Source organism: Dermochelys coriacea, chromosome 8, assembly GCF_009764565.3.
Source record: "Dermochelys coriacea isolate rDerCor1 chromosome 8, rDerCor1.pri.v4, whole genome shotgun sequence".
Classification (NCBI taxonomy): Eukaryota; Metazoa; Chordata; order Testudines; family Dermochelyidae; genus Dermochelys; species Dermochelys coriacea.
Window position 1 is genome coordinate 96,504,469 of NC_050075.1, and position 16,464 is coordinate 96,520,932.

General features: G+C 39.6%; 1 protein-coding gene across 5 annotated transcripts; it reads left to right on the forward strand.

Moving 5' to 3' along the window:
• Positions 1–137: 137 nt before the first annotated feature.
• On the forward strand, positions 138–10,363 carry YIPF1 (Yip1 domain family member 1). Of its 5 annotated transcripts, none has more exons than XM_038414658.2 (10): positions 140–267; positions 1,163–1,393; positions 4,713–4,876; positions 5,415–5,495; positions 5,651–5,738; positions 5,870–5,986; positions 6,861–7,027; positions 7,752–7,934; positions 8,985–9,078; positions 10,101–10,363. In XM_038414658.2, exons 2-9 carry the CDS (start codon positions 1,363–1,365, stop codon positions 9,072–9,074), a joined length of 921 nt encoding a protein of 306 aa, XP_038270586.1. In that variant the 5' UTR covers positions 140–267; positions 1,163–1,362; the 3' UTR covers positions 9,075–9,078; positions 10,101–10,363. The 5 variants fall into 5 exon arrangements, with proteins under 5 accessions (XP_038270589.1, XP_038270586.1, XP_038270583.1 ...); XM_038414655.2 differs by lacking the exons at positions 140–267; positions 1,163–1,393 and adding exons at positions 3,206–3,259; positions 4,015–4,405; XM_038414657.2 differs by lacking the exons at positions 140–267; positions 1,163–1,393 and adding exons at positions 3,206–3,259; positions 4,015–4,405 and having other exon boundaries at positions 7,752–7,889.
• The last annotated feature ends 6,101 nt before the right edge of the window (positions 10,364–16,464 follow it).

Consider the following 16,464-nt stretch of genomic DNA (forward strand, 5'->3'; position numbering starts at 1 on the left):
AAAGCGAGCGAGCGAACAGCGGAGCTCCTGATTGGCTGGCGTTACCAATGTGGCTCTGGCCTGTTGCGGAGGGGAGGCGGGGGAAAGAGAGTAGCTGAGCTGTTGATTGGCTGGCGCCGCTCCGGGGCTCCTGTCTCTTTAACAGGGCGGAGCGAGGGGAGCCGTTAGTTTCTCGCTTCCGGCAACACAGCTCTGGCGTGGCGGCCTTGGCGCCTGCCGCTTGTCTGCTCAACGCCCGGCCGAGCTCTTGGAGGCCGCCGCCGCCAGGTGAGAGCTCTGGGCCGGACCGGCTTCTCGCGGGCCGCGGAGGGCCTCCCCCTGCTGGCGTGTGCAGGGCAGGCCGTGCTGGGGAGCCCGGGCCGGGTCCCGGGTAGGCGGGCTGGGCTGGGCGCCCGGGTGCTCTTCCCTTTTCCCCTGTGCCCGGATCCTTCCTCGCCTCCCCCGGCGGGTGCGTTTCGCGGGGATGCGACTAGGGGAGCTAACCCCGTCTCCCCCCGCCCCCCTGTGTCTCCCGCACGGCGGAGCCGCTCCCCGGAGATGTTCCGGGAACCTTGCCAGACTCGCCCCCCCCCCCCCCGACCTAAACCGAACGGACAAGACGTGACCCCGTCTGTGACTAGCCCGGGAGGGACTATGACAAGTCCCGAGCCTCCCGTGGGAGCTGCCTGTCCGTCCGTCCCTGCAGCGCTGGCTGCTGCTTGTGGCTTAGGGCGAGCCTGAAGATGCAGGGACCCTTGGAAAGGATGGAAACTGCCCTCTGCGTGTCCCCCTCCAGCTGTTCAATAATTTCTATATTTCTTAGTTGAGCATCTGCATACATACTCCAGAAATGAATTGCGCTCTATAACACGTGTATGAGGTAGCTGAAATCTATGGAAATACACCTTTTCTGGGGTGAAACTGACTGTCTAACTGTGCACAGGAACATTGTACAACAGGTTAGGACAGGAAATGAAGAATATCACATTAATATTAACTACAGTAGGAGGAAAAGAAAGGAAAATGTAACTAGCCAAAGTGGTATTTGGACAGGATGTTAGGAATAAACCCTTGCGCTGTGGTATTGGATCTTCATTACCACAAACATCAGAACTAGTTTTAAATCTCCTTTTACGCCTGAGTATAATGACATTGTAATATCTAAACTTCTATGTTTTTGCAGGAAATCTTAATACCCTACCTATACTATTCATGCCGAAGAGAGGGGGAAGCTACAAATACCTGTTTCATCAATGTATTGAGAGAAAAACTGCATTTAAAAATATTTTCAACCACTTATTTTTCATGTTAGATGTTTAACTTTTGATCTGCTATTCAGATATTTTAAAATTCTGAATACTTGTTCTAGAGCCTAGCGAATGAATGGCGACTGTGGATGATTTAAAGTTTCAAGGTAAAGTGTCAAATTACACTTGGGCCAAAACTTTCATGTTAAGAAAAATGAACAAATGACAGTTATTGATTCTTTTAAAGTGCTTGCAGCCTTTGGTTTGGTTCCCTGTGAATGTGAATTTAGGTAACACAAGTTTACACAAATAATGCCTTTAACTGTTTCACTCTTGCATAGCATCTTTTTAGATGAGCATCTCAAAGAACTTAAGTGATTAAATGTTATTTCTATCTTGACTGAAAACATTGGTTATACCCATGTAAATTTGGAGCTGAAGCTGAGCAGAACTGGCTCACTGGGTGCAGAGATGAGAACATTCTCACCTGTACATAGGATCAGACCTTGAAATGGACATAGTGTCAAACTTATTATTAAAGATAAAGCTTATTTCTAAATCAGATATCTTTGAGGGCTAAGGCGGTCTAATCATAAATCTGTTCTTCACAGGCAGCTGCATGCACCAGTGCAGGGCCCCACTTGACTGCTTGGGATATAAAGGTCTGTCCAGTGACTCTGACTGAAGGATGGGGAACTAAGTCTGTGATATATAGTTAGCACACAGAAGGCAGACTAGTTGGAGAGAAGACACAGCACTCCATTAACTGAAAGAGCACCCAGCTTAACCTGAGCTAGTTGGAGCTTTAGGAAACCATTCACACTGGGCATGCCCAGGCTAGTAACATGAATCCTAAGGTCTTGTCTACGCTACAGAGTTTTGTGGACAAAAGTCAGTTTTCATTGACAAAACAGTGGAGGTTTATACACTACTCTCTTGCTTTGCCAACAAAATAAAACCACCCCAGCAAGAGGTGTAGAAACAAAGTTGTATTGACAAAAGCTATGTATACACTGCGCATCTTAAAATGGTGCGGCTCTGCCACTGCAGCTGTGCTACTGTAAGGTGCGCTGTGTAGCCGCTCTTTATCCCTGGGAGAGCACTCTCCCAGCGACAAACTAAAGCCATCTCCACCGAGGGGTGATAGCTTTGTCACCAGGAGCATGCTCCCACTGACAAAGCACTGTCCACACCAGTGCTTTTCATCGTTAAAACTTTTGTTGTTCGGGGGGGCGGGGGCGTGGGCGTGTTTTTTCACATCCCTAAGCGACAAAAGTTTTAATGATAAAATTGTAAGTGTAGTCACTGCGCTTGGTTATGTCACTGTAAATGGCCTCCAGGAGGTGTTCCACAGTACCCATCCTGACTGCTCTGGCCAGCAGTTCAAACTCTACTGCCCTGTACCCAGGTACACAAGTGTCTGCCTCTCCCTCTTTAAAGGTCTGGGAATTTTTGAAATTCCACTTCCTATTTGCTTGGCATGGAGAGCTCACATCACATATTCACAGCTGACCATGGTGGCTCCACGCAGCAAACACTTTCCCGCTTGGAGCACACTTGAGTTGTTGGATCTGCTGGTGCTGTGGGGAGAGGAGGCTGTGCAGTCCCAGCTCCACTCCAGCCATAGGAACTTTATGGCATGTTGGATAAGGGCAACAAACAAGACACACATCAATGCCGTGCAAAGATAAAGGAGTTGAGGCAGATGTACCGAAAGGCAAGGGAATCAAACTGTTGCTCAGATGCTGCACTGAAGACCTGCTTCTATAGGGAGCTGGATGCCATCCTCAGCGGCAGTCCCAGCTCCATCACCAAGAGCCCCATGGACACTTCGGGGAGGCGGGAGACATCAGACTGGATTCAACCCTGAAAACGAAGTGGTGGATAAGGAGGTTGAGTTGGAGGATGAGATGTGACAGGCGACAGGCTGTCCTGTACAGTGGCAGGCCAGGACCTCTTCTTGACCCAGGAGGGTTCGAGCCAGTCCCAGCACTCCATCTCTGGCACACATGATGCAGGAGAGGGGAGCTCTGGTAAGTGATCTTTCTGAGTTGATGCTGCTCAGCTATATGAGGTATAGCTGTCCTTTTGCTTTGTTATATGCTATAAGTGAGCTAAGGGGTAGAAATATACACAACTAGCTGTGTCTGTGTGTGCTTCACATTCCCCTGTGCAGTTACGCAGTAGGGCGGATCAGTGTGTTAATGCACACCAAGATTTCATGAGAATCCTCCAGCGAGATCTCTGGGAAATTTTCCTGGAGGTACTTGCCAATCCTCTGCTGAAGGTTCCTTGGCAGAGCTGCTTTATTCCTTCCCCCATTGTAGGAAACTTTCCCACTCTAATTGTCAATCACTTGTGTAGGGACCAAAGTGGCAAACGGGCAACCAGCATAGGGACCAGGTCTGAAGCTGCATGCTTGCAGGAGATGTACCCTTGTATTCTTGCTTGCTTGCTTTCAGGAGTGAGATATTGGTTTCAGTGACCCCCTCGCACATGTAGAAAATGGTGGCAGAATTTACAATTTTGTCCCTAGTCATTTGCAGTGATCCCCTTAAAAAGCTAGATCCTTTGCCTATCTTTAGTGCCCCCTTTCACCCTCGCCCCTGGCTGAACTCACCATGTTTAGGGTGTTCCCTTAGCTATGTTCTTGCCAAGGGACGGTGAGAAACTGATTTGTATTTTAAAAGAGGTGTATTTTACTATCCTGATTTGATGCTGTCATGATTCGATGCTGTGAGTGCACTAACAATCATGCTTCTGTTTATTGTTTCTTGCGCTTCTGTAGATGCCTTCAGGAGAACCCCCTATGCCCAGGCGGAGTGGGTGAGGAGGAGCAAGGAAGACATGTTTTGAGAGGTGCTCCAATCCTTAGACACCGAAAAACAAGAACACAGGGTGTCGAGAGAGACTGTAAATGAAAATTATATAATACCCAGGACAGGAGGGAGAGCCAGGAGCAATTTTACAGCCAGAAGTGGATGATAAAAGTGATGGAGGAGCAAACGGAAATGTTGAAATCCCTAATTACACTGCAGGGGCTGTTGAAAAATGGTGTGAAACGCAATTGGAAGCCCATGGAATGATGGGACAGAAAAAACTGCATCATGGGCTATTGAGCCCATACCCATGTTGCACTGTGATCCACTCTGTCTTCCCACAACTCCTAGCCGCAGAAGGTAGCGAATAGCACAGTGGGATAGGTACCCTCAGTGTACTGCGCGCTCGCTCTCTCTCTCTCTCAGTGCTAGAGCATCAACTGGGGATGTGCTCCACTGACAGAAGGAGCGTTGTGTGAACATACACAAGCAATGTAATTATAGTGGTTTTGGATTGTTGGTGTAACTTGCATCTACTAAACTTTAGTGTAGACAAGGCCTAAGGATTGATGATATATCAGTCTTAAAATGAAGCTTTTTTTTTTTTTTTTAAAAAAAAAAAACAACCTTGAAAACCACCTTTTTGTTGTAATGTGCTTATTTTCAGAATTTGATGATGCAGCTAACTTGCTGGCAGGAAACCCAGATGCCACCACAATAAGTATTGATGAGCCTAATGAAAACCCCAAGAATCGGTATGGCCTTCTGCAAGACTCTAGGAGAGAGGAGGAGGATGAGTTACTGGGGACTGATGACTCAGATAAAACTGAGGTAATAATAACACATTTATAATGCCCCCGTAAACATGATGTATCTAAACTTTTACAACAGTCAACACTTTTATCAGGAAGGAGCAAGGAACTTCTTTGGTGGCTCTGTCACTTCTGATGAAAGTGCATACTTTAATTCCCACTTACACCTGTTATAAGGTGGCGACTGGAAGAAGCTCAGATGTAGTTGATTTCAAGAGACTTGGTGGTAATACAGCATAAGGGGTGGGATTGAGGTTTTTAGACTTGAAAGGCTAGTTGAACAAGACACTTAATTATTAATAGAAGTTATATTACTTGTAAACCTCCTGACCAAAAAGGAGGTAGGAATCTCAAAACTATTTGCACATCTAGAATATGCAACCCCATAGAAAATAACTTCTGCTGTTAACAAACACCAGAGAAAGAAAGGAAGAATAATGAGAAGTAAGAATTATTTCTAACTATGGTGTAAGTAATATTACTGGGCTTTAAATGACTTACTAAGTAAATTGGATGATTGTAATAATTCAATAGAAATTATCTTTCCTATCTTAAAGTTACTTGCAGGACAGAAGAAAAGTGCCCCCTTCTGGACATTTGAATACTACCAGACTTTCTTTGATGTGGATACATATCAGGTTTGTAATTGTTCTTCATATTAGATCTTACTTCACACAAAGGGAATTACAGCGATTTAACAGTTTTAACTGTGGACCAATATTTATAGATGCTTTATAGTTATTTCATAGTGCATTTTCTTATTTTCAGTAACATGATTGTATTTTTTTCCTAGGTCCTAGACAGAATAAAAGGCTCGGTTTTCCCAATACCAGGAAAAAACTTTGTAAGACTATATATACGCAGCAATCCAGATCTTTATGGTGTGTACCAGTTGTAACGTTAACATTATTTAATAGCTACATTATTGAAGTTCATTCTTTTGTTAAAATTAGTAAAAGGGTGGGGCGCAGTAGAACTATCTTGTTGTTAAATTGATTTGTTTCCATTTAAGGTCCATTTTGGATATGTGCCACATTAGTCTTTGCCATTGCCATTAGTGGTAATCTTTCAAATTTCTTCATCCATCTGGGTAAACCTGCATACCGGTATGTGCCTGAGTTCAGAAAAGGTGTGTAAGTAGTTCTCATTCTTGTTTCCTTATCTCTTACATTTTTCTTTTAAACAAATCTGTATGTAGAAGTCATAGCTTTGCTTTATCATAACTTTTTGATAACTGTCTCTTTCCACTTCCAGAGAGATGCAAAAATAATTAAAGTTGTAGATATATAGACATCTCTTGATAGTCTTCATGTAAGAAGTTAAATAGAATTTCAGCAAATGATACAGTAATAATCATTCAGCCCACTTAACAAAGGGCTTGATGTTCCTACTTCGTGATGGGATACAAAATCAGTAAAGAAAGTTTAATCATTATGTGTTGCTCTAATGAAGTTCAGAGAGTGGGGAAGTAATTGCCTGCCCTTTGGCTCTCATTTATATTGTGAAAGAGAATGCAATAAAAGAACACTTGTTTTTAAATGCATGACATATTTAAAGGAATTCTGTCAATTTAAAATAAATGAGTTTAAAAGGTATTACACCTTCTGAGCTCTCCTCCCGGTTTTTGTGGTCCTTAGTATTCTTTTTCTATTTTTTTAAGTGGGTTTTTCTTTCCACAGTTTCACACAAATGGCAAATTGAGTACCCACAGAAAATACTGAAACTGATGTCATTTTTATATAGTCAAAATAAAAACATTGAAAACAGAAAAATAACCTTTCTCCTATAATCTTAAGCACTAATTTATAATAGTGGTAGGCTTTTTTTTTAAAGACATAAATGCAAAAGTTGCCATTGTTCCTTAAAGTAATCTTAGTTGTTCCTAGTTGCACTACTTCTTCTTCTTTTCTTTTTTTTTTTTTGTAACGTTAGCTCTTTAAAGCAAAAAATTCAATTAATGATAGTGCTTACTGTTACTAAATCTCTTTAATGTCTCTTCACAGTGTCCATAGCTGCAACAGCTATCTATGCTTATGCTTGGCTGGTTCCTCTGGCTCTCTGGGGATTCCTTATGTGGAGAAATAGCAAAGTTATGAACATAGTCTCCTACTCGTTTCTTGAGATAGTGTGTGTCTATGGCTATTCGCTCTTTATTTATATTCCAACAGCTGTAAGTATGGCCTAGAGAGCATCATCAAATGTATTTTGAAACATCTCAAGAGTTTTTATTAAATGTTGTCTGAATGGAAAGTTTACATGGCTGTGTTGGTTGGTATATGTTTTTACCCGCCAAATGAAAAAATTGGCTGGAAAGTACATGACATTCATATGTGTATCCTGTGAGACATGAGTACTCTAACTCCTTAAATTATGTAACAGGCTGCCTATTCTGTATTTATGCCATTTATCTCTGTTAGATGGAATATTAGACCTGCTCATCTGTGTGATGTGTTCCTTCAGTGGCTGCAGCCTACAGGACATAGAATTGGCAACCTAAAAATGTCAACAGATTTTTTACCACTTACACTAGAATTCTTCGTTTTAGAGAATATCTCAGGGACTGGTAAATTCTTTCAAACCAGTGGAACTCTTTTTAAAGTGCTCTCACTGTAATCTTTAGTTCTTATTTATTACAGTTATTTCATTGGTTCCAGCTAGTAAGCCTTGGTACTGATACAGCTAGTGGAGAGTCTCCTTTTAGCTTGGGTGATAGAAGCCTTTATGTTTGGTGCCAAATGAAGCGTGAATAGTACCTGCTAACGGTTCTGATGAATGGATGTGATATATGGAGCTGTAATGCTATAAACAGTGACTTAAATAAATATATCTTGATATTTAATGAGGCGCGCTCTCTCTCTCTCTCTCTTTTTTTTTTTTTTTTTCTTTTTAAACAGATTTTGTGGATTATTCCACAAAAAGCTGTACGATGGATCTTGGTAATGTTTGCTCTGTGCCTTTCGGGGTCAGTTTTAGTAATGACATTTTGGCCTGCTGTTAGAGACGATAACCGAAGGATTGCACTGGCTACTATGGTGACTGTTGTACTTCTTCATGCCCTGCTTGCTATTGGTTGTTTGGTATGATAATGTTCTTTCTTAGCATCTAAAATATATATATATATATTATTTGCATTAAATCAATCTGTACAATAACAGCTTTATATTAAAATCAAGGAGGTTTGTGGAGCTTTTTGTTTAAGCAGATCTCTTGATAATTACAAAGCACAAATATAAGGATGCTATTCTAAAAAAAACTCAATACATGTGACAGGCATGAATATTCAAACATATCACAAATTTTTTTGTAGATCTCTTAGAGTTTCTACATAAAAGTAGCAATGATGCTTACATTTTTAGCATAAATTGTTCCTCATATAGCAGTCTTAAATATCCCTTGCATTTATGACAGCAACCTTTTAAAGGATTAATCTGTATCATATGCAATTAACACCTAATTCAGGTAAGTAAAAAGGTTATTCTTTTAAAGATGATCAAATGTTCAGTATATACTGTTTTTGTACATACTACTTAGCTTTGTAATTTCTAATTATGTGTAAGATGAAAAACTTGCTATCTCTGTAAACTAACTAGCTCCAGTAGAAAAACAGGAAAACCTAGTACCAAGTGTAATGAAGAGAACAAACTACTTCTAGTGTTTTTCCCCCCCCCCCTTTTCATACAAAGCTGAGAAGACATAGCTAGATTCTTTGCACCACAGGTTCAAACCTAAAAAGGTCTGTTAAACCCTTTAGCCTTCCAAAGTACATTAAATTCAGTACAATGCAAATTACAATGTATGGAGGTCATAATCCTAGCTCCAATGAAGTCAATAGGAGTTTTACCATTGACTTCAGAGGGGCCAGGATTTCACCAGCAATCTCCAGCAGAAGTTCAATGGGGCTTCTGTGTGGTGGGTATTTTTCCTCTCCAACAGTAATATTACAAGCAACCAAATAAACTGACATCAAGAGCCTTCCACAGAAACCCTTTGAATTAACAACAATGTGTGACTTTTCAAAAAGAGCTAAAATTTGCCTAAATGCTAAAACTGTATCTGCATAAAATATAACTTGTGAAAATGAACATGTCTTATTTCTAACTCATTCTTACTCCCATCTAATAATGTAGGCATACTTTTTTGATGCTCCTGACCTGAATGTTCTTATACCTACTGCAGCTGCTCCAAATGGAACAATAGTAGCAACAAAGACTCAGTAAAAAGGTAAGAATCAAATCTAAATTTTCAGCTCTAGTCACTTTTTTTCAAAAATCTTACCCATGTTAAGAAGACAAATGTCTGGGGCCATTTTTGCTGAACTTGTGTTACTGCAAGTAAGTTGGAAAGAGTCTGTGGGTCTTATTAGAAATGTTGTGCTGATCTGTACACTATACCATTCAGTATTCAATCATTTCCCTTTTTAATATATATTATGGCTATGAAAATAACTCTTCCTTAGATGCTTTACCTTTTCTTGAAGTTTACCCTCAGTAAACAAATATTGCCAAAAAAAAATTCGACTTAGTAAATATTTATCTCTGCTAAGAGTTTTATGTGGGGGAAAAACGATGTACTTGCTGAAGGGCTACTAGAGGTTATTTAAAAGTAAATACATATTGTGCAAACCAAATTCTTTTTTAAAAATAAATAAATAAATAAAATTAAGGGATAATAAATTGTACCTTTGTTTCATTATCATTCAAATCAGAAGTTAGACATTCCCCTAACCTAACTTCTACAGAATAGTTTTCAAAGCAGCAGCTTCTGTATATAGGGAGATTGATGTTCTCTCTGAACATGTTTTTCTTGGCATCTGAGGCATATGGACTGAATTCCTTGTGTGGGATGGTGTGAATTCTTGCTTCCTGATAGCCAGGGATACTGCCAATGCCATGGGAGCTGGTCCACGGAAGGCTGAAGACCAAAGGGGGGTGGGGTGGGTGGGTGAGAAAATTTAGTAGAGCATTAGTACTTATTGATTAGCCACTGGTTCTTAGACTTCTTTTCAATGTAGCCAGTTAATCCTAGCAACGATCAGACACAATCTAATTCTTACTTACCACGATTATCGATAATGAATAAACTGAAGATTTTACGTTCCTCCAAAAAGCAATTTATCCCAGTGACTAATTGAATTCTGCAATGCTACGGCAGAACCCTTTTTAGACACAAAAGCATGTACACTCTTTTTAATCTCTTATCTGTGGAGAATTTTCATATTGATTGGTCCTACTTCTGTTTTTCAGATTACAATGCCTGTATTCCCATCTGTACAGTAATTTTATTTTAGATATTTTTTTCACTGAAGAAAATGGAAATTGCAAAAATTGAAAGAGGAAGAGCCAGTACAGTTACATGACTCATGGACATCTAAATGCTCATCAGAACACTACTAGACTTCTAATACTGTTGACCTTATTCCTTTTACAGGGATTTTCTTTTTTCTTAATTTCTGCATACCTTGCACTCATTGCAGTGTATATCTCAGAATAAAATGCTCCAGAGGGTGGTTTTGAATTTTAGTTCTTTCACAGATGAGAGATGTTTGTTAATGATCTTTTTTCCAAAGAGCTTGTACAATTTCACTTCTGTCAGTCTATTGGGATTTTTCATATTTCAGATAATTTCATTTGACAAGACTAAATTACAAACCAGGATGGAGGAGAGAATTTTGCTGAGTTAGTTTTAAATCACACTTTTTAAAAATGTACTTTTGTTTTAAAAGATCATTTGAAGGTTGCACATCAAGCATTTAATGCCAGACTTAAGGTTTCCCATGCAACCTTTATTTGGCCCCTTTGTGTGTGTATGCATTGATGGTATGTGATTGTGTAATTAGTGACAATTTTCCACAGGACCTCTGCCTCATTCAGTGAACTCGGCAAATGGTTACTTTCACTATTTATTTTTATCCCTTACATTGCATTATTTAATGCACACAATCCAAGCCCTACGTTGAATATAAAATTAATAATCTCATCCTGGGGGTTTCTCTCACCATAGTGGGTATAGCTATTTTTTGAGACTGAGGTGAAAACTTCTGGTTTGAGGAGATATACCCATGATAAAAATAAGAATGTAGCTGCCATGGCTCGAGGAGTTAGACACACCTGCAGACATCATCTTGGAGGGGTAGCTGCTCGTGCCACCGTGGCTGTATTTCTGTTCATAGTGTACTAGCTTGAGAGCTGGGCATGGGTATGTCTCTCAAGATGGAAATTATACCTCCAGATTGAAATAGAGACAATCTCAGAGAGGCATATAAGGCATTCTGTGGGTAAGTGGTAATATTGTCCTTATTTTACAGATGCAGAGTTGAGCCAGAGTATAAAGCCAGAATTGTCAAGTGTTCCCTCTCTTTGGGTTCCCAATTTAAAACACCTAAGCTCTAATTTTTTCCTGAATACTTATTTGTATAGCAGCTCATGTGTTCAAAACATGGTTCTTGACTTCAGTTGCAGTTATGAGCATTCAGCACTTCAGTAAATCTGGAACTAGGTAACTCAGGCGCTCAGATTTTTGAAGGTTTACAGCTTGGCCAAATTTGGGAACTTTCACAAGGACTGCAAAAAGCACATTTCTGGCATCAGCATGACCTCCCTACCAAATTTCAAGTACCTGTTCCAAGGCATTAAAGTGTTTTAAACTTAAAGGGGAGGGGGGCCCCATACTCAACATGAGAAACTTGAGACTAAACAGTTTGGTAAAGTTATAAGCTAGAGCTAGCTCAGATTTGTTCAGCAAATAGTGAATGTGCCAAAACATGTAGTTTTTAGGCAATCAAATTTATTTGTGAATTCCACAATTATTTTTGACTGAATTTAAAAAAAAAAAAAAAGGGGGGGGGGAGGATAGAGAGACTTTTTAGAAGTTGAGTAGAAGTGACGTTTCTTTCTGAAATGTCAATTCAAGTCACGCTGAATGAAATTTTCAGTTTGTTGGTGAGGGGGAAAAAAATGAAAACTCAGATTGAAACTTTTTTCAGTTCAGCTACCGCACTGAAAAATCCATTATTCACTCAACTCTATTATAAACAACTACCAACACACGTAAATGGGTAATGGCAGGCAGCCTTGACTATAGGTGAGATTACCAGCTCCACCTATAACGAACTCCAGAGGTTATTTAAAATTAGGGCTGTCAATTAATCACAACTCACACAATTTAACTCAAAAAATTAATTGTGATTAAAAAAAAAATGAATCGCACTTAATAGAATACCCTTTGTTTAAATATTTTTGGAAGTTTTTCTACATTTTCAAATATATTGATATCTTACAACACAGAATATGTGTACAGTGCTACTTTATATTTTTTGATTACAAATATTTGCACTGTAAAAATGATAAACAAAAGAAATACTATTTTTCAATTCACCTCATACAAGTACTGTAGTGCAGTCTCTTTATTGTGAAAGTGTAACTTACAAATGTAGATTTGATGTTTTTTGTTGCATAACTTGACTCAAACAAAACAATGTAAAACTTTAGGGCCTGCAAGTCCACTCAGTCCTACTTCTTGTTCAGCCAATCACTAAGACAAAACAAGTTTATTTACATTTATGGGAGATACTCCTGCCTGCTTCTTATTTACAATGTCATCTGAAAGTGAGAATAGGCATTTGCATGGCACTTTTGTAGCTGGTGTTGCAAGGTATTTACGTGCCAGGTATGCTAAACATTTGTTTGCTTTGGCTACCGTTCCAGAGGACGTGCTTCCATGCTGAATATGCCCCCCCCCCCTTTTTTTTTTTAAAGAAAAGTTTTAATTAAATTGGTGACTGAACTCCTTGGGAGGGAATTGTATGTCTCCTATTCTGTTTTACCCGCATTCTGCCATATATTTCATGTTATAGCAGTCTCAGATGATGACTTAGCACATTTGTTTTAAGAACACTTTCACAGCAGATTTGACAAAAGGCAAAGGAGGTACCAATGTGACATTTCTAAAAATAGTTACAGCACTCCACTCAAGGTTTAAGAATCTGAAGTGCTGTCCCAAATCTGAGAGGGAAGAGGTGTGGAACATGCTTGCAGAAGTCTTAAAAGAGCAATACTCTGCTGGGGAAATTACAGAACCCAAATCACCAAAAAATCAACCTTCTGCTGGTGGCATCTGCCTCAGATGATGAAAATGAATATGTGTCGGTCCACTCTGCTTTGGATTGTTATTGAGCAGAACCTGTCATCAGCATGGACACATGTCCTCTGGAATGGTGGTTGAAGCAGGGAGGGACACGTGAATCTTTAGCACATCTGGCAGATAAATATCTTGCGATGCTGGCTACAACAGTGCCATCTGAGTGCCTGTTCTCACTTTCAGATGACATTGTAAACAAGAAGCGGGCAGTATTATCTCTTGCAAATTGTAACCAAACTTGTTTGTCTGAGTGATTGGCTGAAGATGGACTGAGTAGACATGTAGGCTCTAAAGTTTGACCTGGTTTTATTTTTGAATGCAGTTAATTTTTTTTACATAATTCTACATTTGTAAGTTCAACTTTCATGATAAAGAGATTGCACTACAATACTTGTATTAGGTGAATTGAAAAATACTATTTCTTTTTTTTTTAAATGCAAATATTTGTAATCAAAAATATAAAGTGAGCACTGTACACTCTGTATTCTGTATTGTAACTAAAATCTATCCTATCTATCTATATATTTGAAAATGTAGAAAACATTCTAAATATATATAAATAAATAGCATTCTATTATTAACCGCGTGCTTAATCGTGATTAGTTTTTTTTAACCACCAGACAGCCCTATTTAAAATCTAATAATCCTATGTGGGTGGTAGCTTTATTATGTTTTGTCAATAACGGTATGGATTAACCGACTAAGGACCAATTCAGGAGTTAAGAACTTCTGTGTTCTAACATCACCTCCTGTCAGTGTGGCCTTTGACAAAGGAAGATTTCTTATTCCTATATATATGTGTGTGTATATATACACATTTACAAGGATTTCTGTGTCTCAATCTTTGTTCGGTTTTCCCCATTTCTAAAATGAGGCAGGTGTTCTGAGGAAGGATTAATATTAAAGTTGGTAAAGTGCTAAGTATTTTTCTAGATAGATTGTACCACTCCTTGTGTAATTCACATACTGCAATGTAAACACTTCCTCTTCTAATCAGTAAATAGATACTCCTACAGCCTTAATTTACATACTATTGGATTTAAATTTGCAGTATTTTAAGTATAAGCTACTGCTAGAATGATAGTAGCTTTCCTCATTGCACACGTGCACTGGAATTAGCCATTAACTACAGAGGAAAAAATGGGCTTTCATAAAGTCATTCAAAAGTAATAGGTGCAGAATTGTTCAGATTTTTCTCTTTAAATTAAAAAAAAAAAACACCTTGTCCATAATCCGTGATTAGATGTACGATGGGCCACGTGGGGCCCTGGCTTTAAGTTTGCAGGTATTATATCATAGAATATCAGGGTTGGAAGGGACCTCAGGAGGTCATCTAGTCCAACCCCCTGCTCAAAGCAGGATGAATCCCCAAATTAGGCCCAGATCCCTAAATGGCCCCCTTAAGGATTGAGCTCACAACCCTGGGTTTAGCAGGCCAATGCTCAAACCACTGAGCTATCCCTCCCCCAAGTGTTTGTTGTTTGATGCACACTTGAACAGAAAAATGCTGTTTATGTATTAGACCACAAAAACGCAAGTTGATGTGTGTTTAGAAAAAGCAACAGGTGTGTAATAGAAGGCACTAGTTCACAACAGATAAATCTTGTTGGAAGAAGCCCCCACACTCTGTCTTTGTAGAAACAACATACTGATTGCAAGTGTTGTAGTGTCCTCCATTTCCTTTACTAGTTTTGATTTTTAACAAGGTACAGGGAAAAAAATTAAAATGTTTCCAGGTAATAGTCTGCTTATTCTAAGAAAAGTGTGTGCACATAGGGAATTGGCTCCTAAATTTTGGGGTCTGCTACGATTCCTTAGAATAACTCTACTGATTTCACTGAAGTTGCTTTAGATTTATGCTAGTCTGAGAGTAAAATTTGTCCCAAATGGTTTGTTCTGGATGTTTGACGAATACATCATTTATGCAACAAGATGTTTGTTCATATTATCAAGTTTAATGTCTAGCTGAAACTCCTAAGAGTCAAAACCACGAGGTATTAACAAGCCTAACGAGGTATTATCTTGGAACTTAAATAAGTATGTTAAATATAATTGGCATGTTGAAGCCATTGTCCTACTGTTGTTTGTGACAATTATGGAATGAGATCTTATTATGGGAGATCACAAGTCAGTTTCTGTGCTGTGTGAACTTAAGATTTCACTTTACTGAAGTGTTTGAGTAGCAGCCGTGTTAGTCTGTATTTGCAAAAAGAAAAGGAGTACTTATGGCACCTTAGAGACTAACAAATTTATTTGAGCATAAGCTTTCATGAGCTACAGCTCACTTCATGGGATGCATTCAGTGGAAAATTCAGGGGGGAGATTTATATACACAGAGAACATGAAACAATGGGTTTCACTGAATGCATCCGATGAAGTGAGCTGTAGCTCATAAAAGCTTATGCTCAAATAAATTTGTTAGTCTCTAAGGTGCCACGAGCACTCCTTTTCTTTTTACTGAAGTGTTAGTGTTATATATGTGGGCTTTTTTTTAAACAGCCATCCCCTGTTGTTCCTCTTTCAGCTTCACTCTGTCTTCACAAGTTTTTTTTTTTTAAACCACAGAAGTGCAGTGCCTTCAAACGGATCTGGTGGCTTAGGGTCATCCCATTACTCTTTTCACAACGTAGCCTCTTGTGTCCCCTTTAGCTGAGGAAAGAGCACAGGGCGACTGTAAGTTCCTCGCATAATGACAGGTTTCAGAGTAGTAGCCGTGTTAGTCTGTATTCGCAAAAAGAAAAGACGTACTTGTGGCACCTCAAAGACTAAAATTTATTAGAGCATAAGCTTTTGTGAGCTACAGCTCACTTCTACAGCAAACAGGGAAAGATTAAGAATGAGCTCTCAAAACTGGATACTCTCATAAAGAACCAACCTTCCACATAAACTTCCTTGGGGCTGGACTTTACAAAAACTAGACAAGCCATTTACAATACACTTAGCTTAGTGTCCTTTTTCTTTTGTAGAGAAGCAATCTAAACTACTATATGCCACAAGGGGCCACAATAGTGATTCCCGTAACCCACCCAACAATATTGTTAATCTATCCAACTATACTCTTAGCCCAGCAGAAGAATCTGTCCTATCTCGGGGCCTCTCCTTTTGCCCCTCCACCCCCACGAACATGATACAGTTCTGTGGAAACCTAGAATCCTATTTTCAACGTCTCAGACTCAAGGAATATTTCCAACACACCTCTGACAACATATTAACCCACAGAGACCTTCCTGCCAACACTACAAAAAGAAGGATTCTGGGTGGACTCCTCCTGAAGGTCAAAACAGCAGCCTGGACTTCTACATGGAGTACTTCCGCCGAAGTGCACGAGCTGAAATTGTGGAAAAGCAGCATCGCTTGCCCCATAACCTCAGCCATGCAGAACACAGTGCCATCCACAGCCTCAGAAACAACTCTGACATCATAATCAAAAAGGCTGACAAAGGAGGTGCTGTCGTCATCATGAATAGGTCG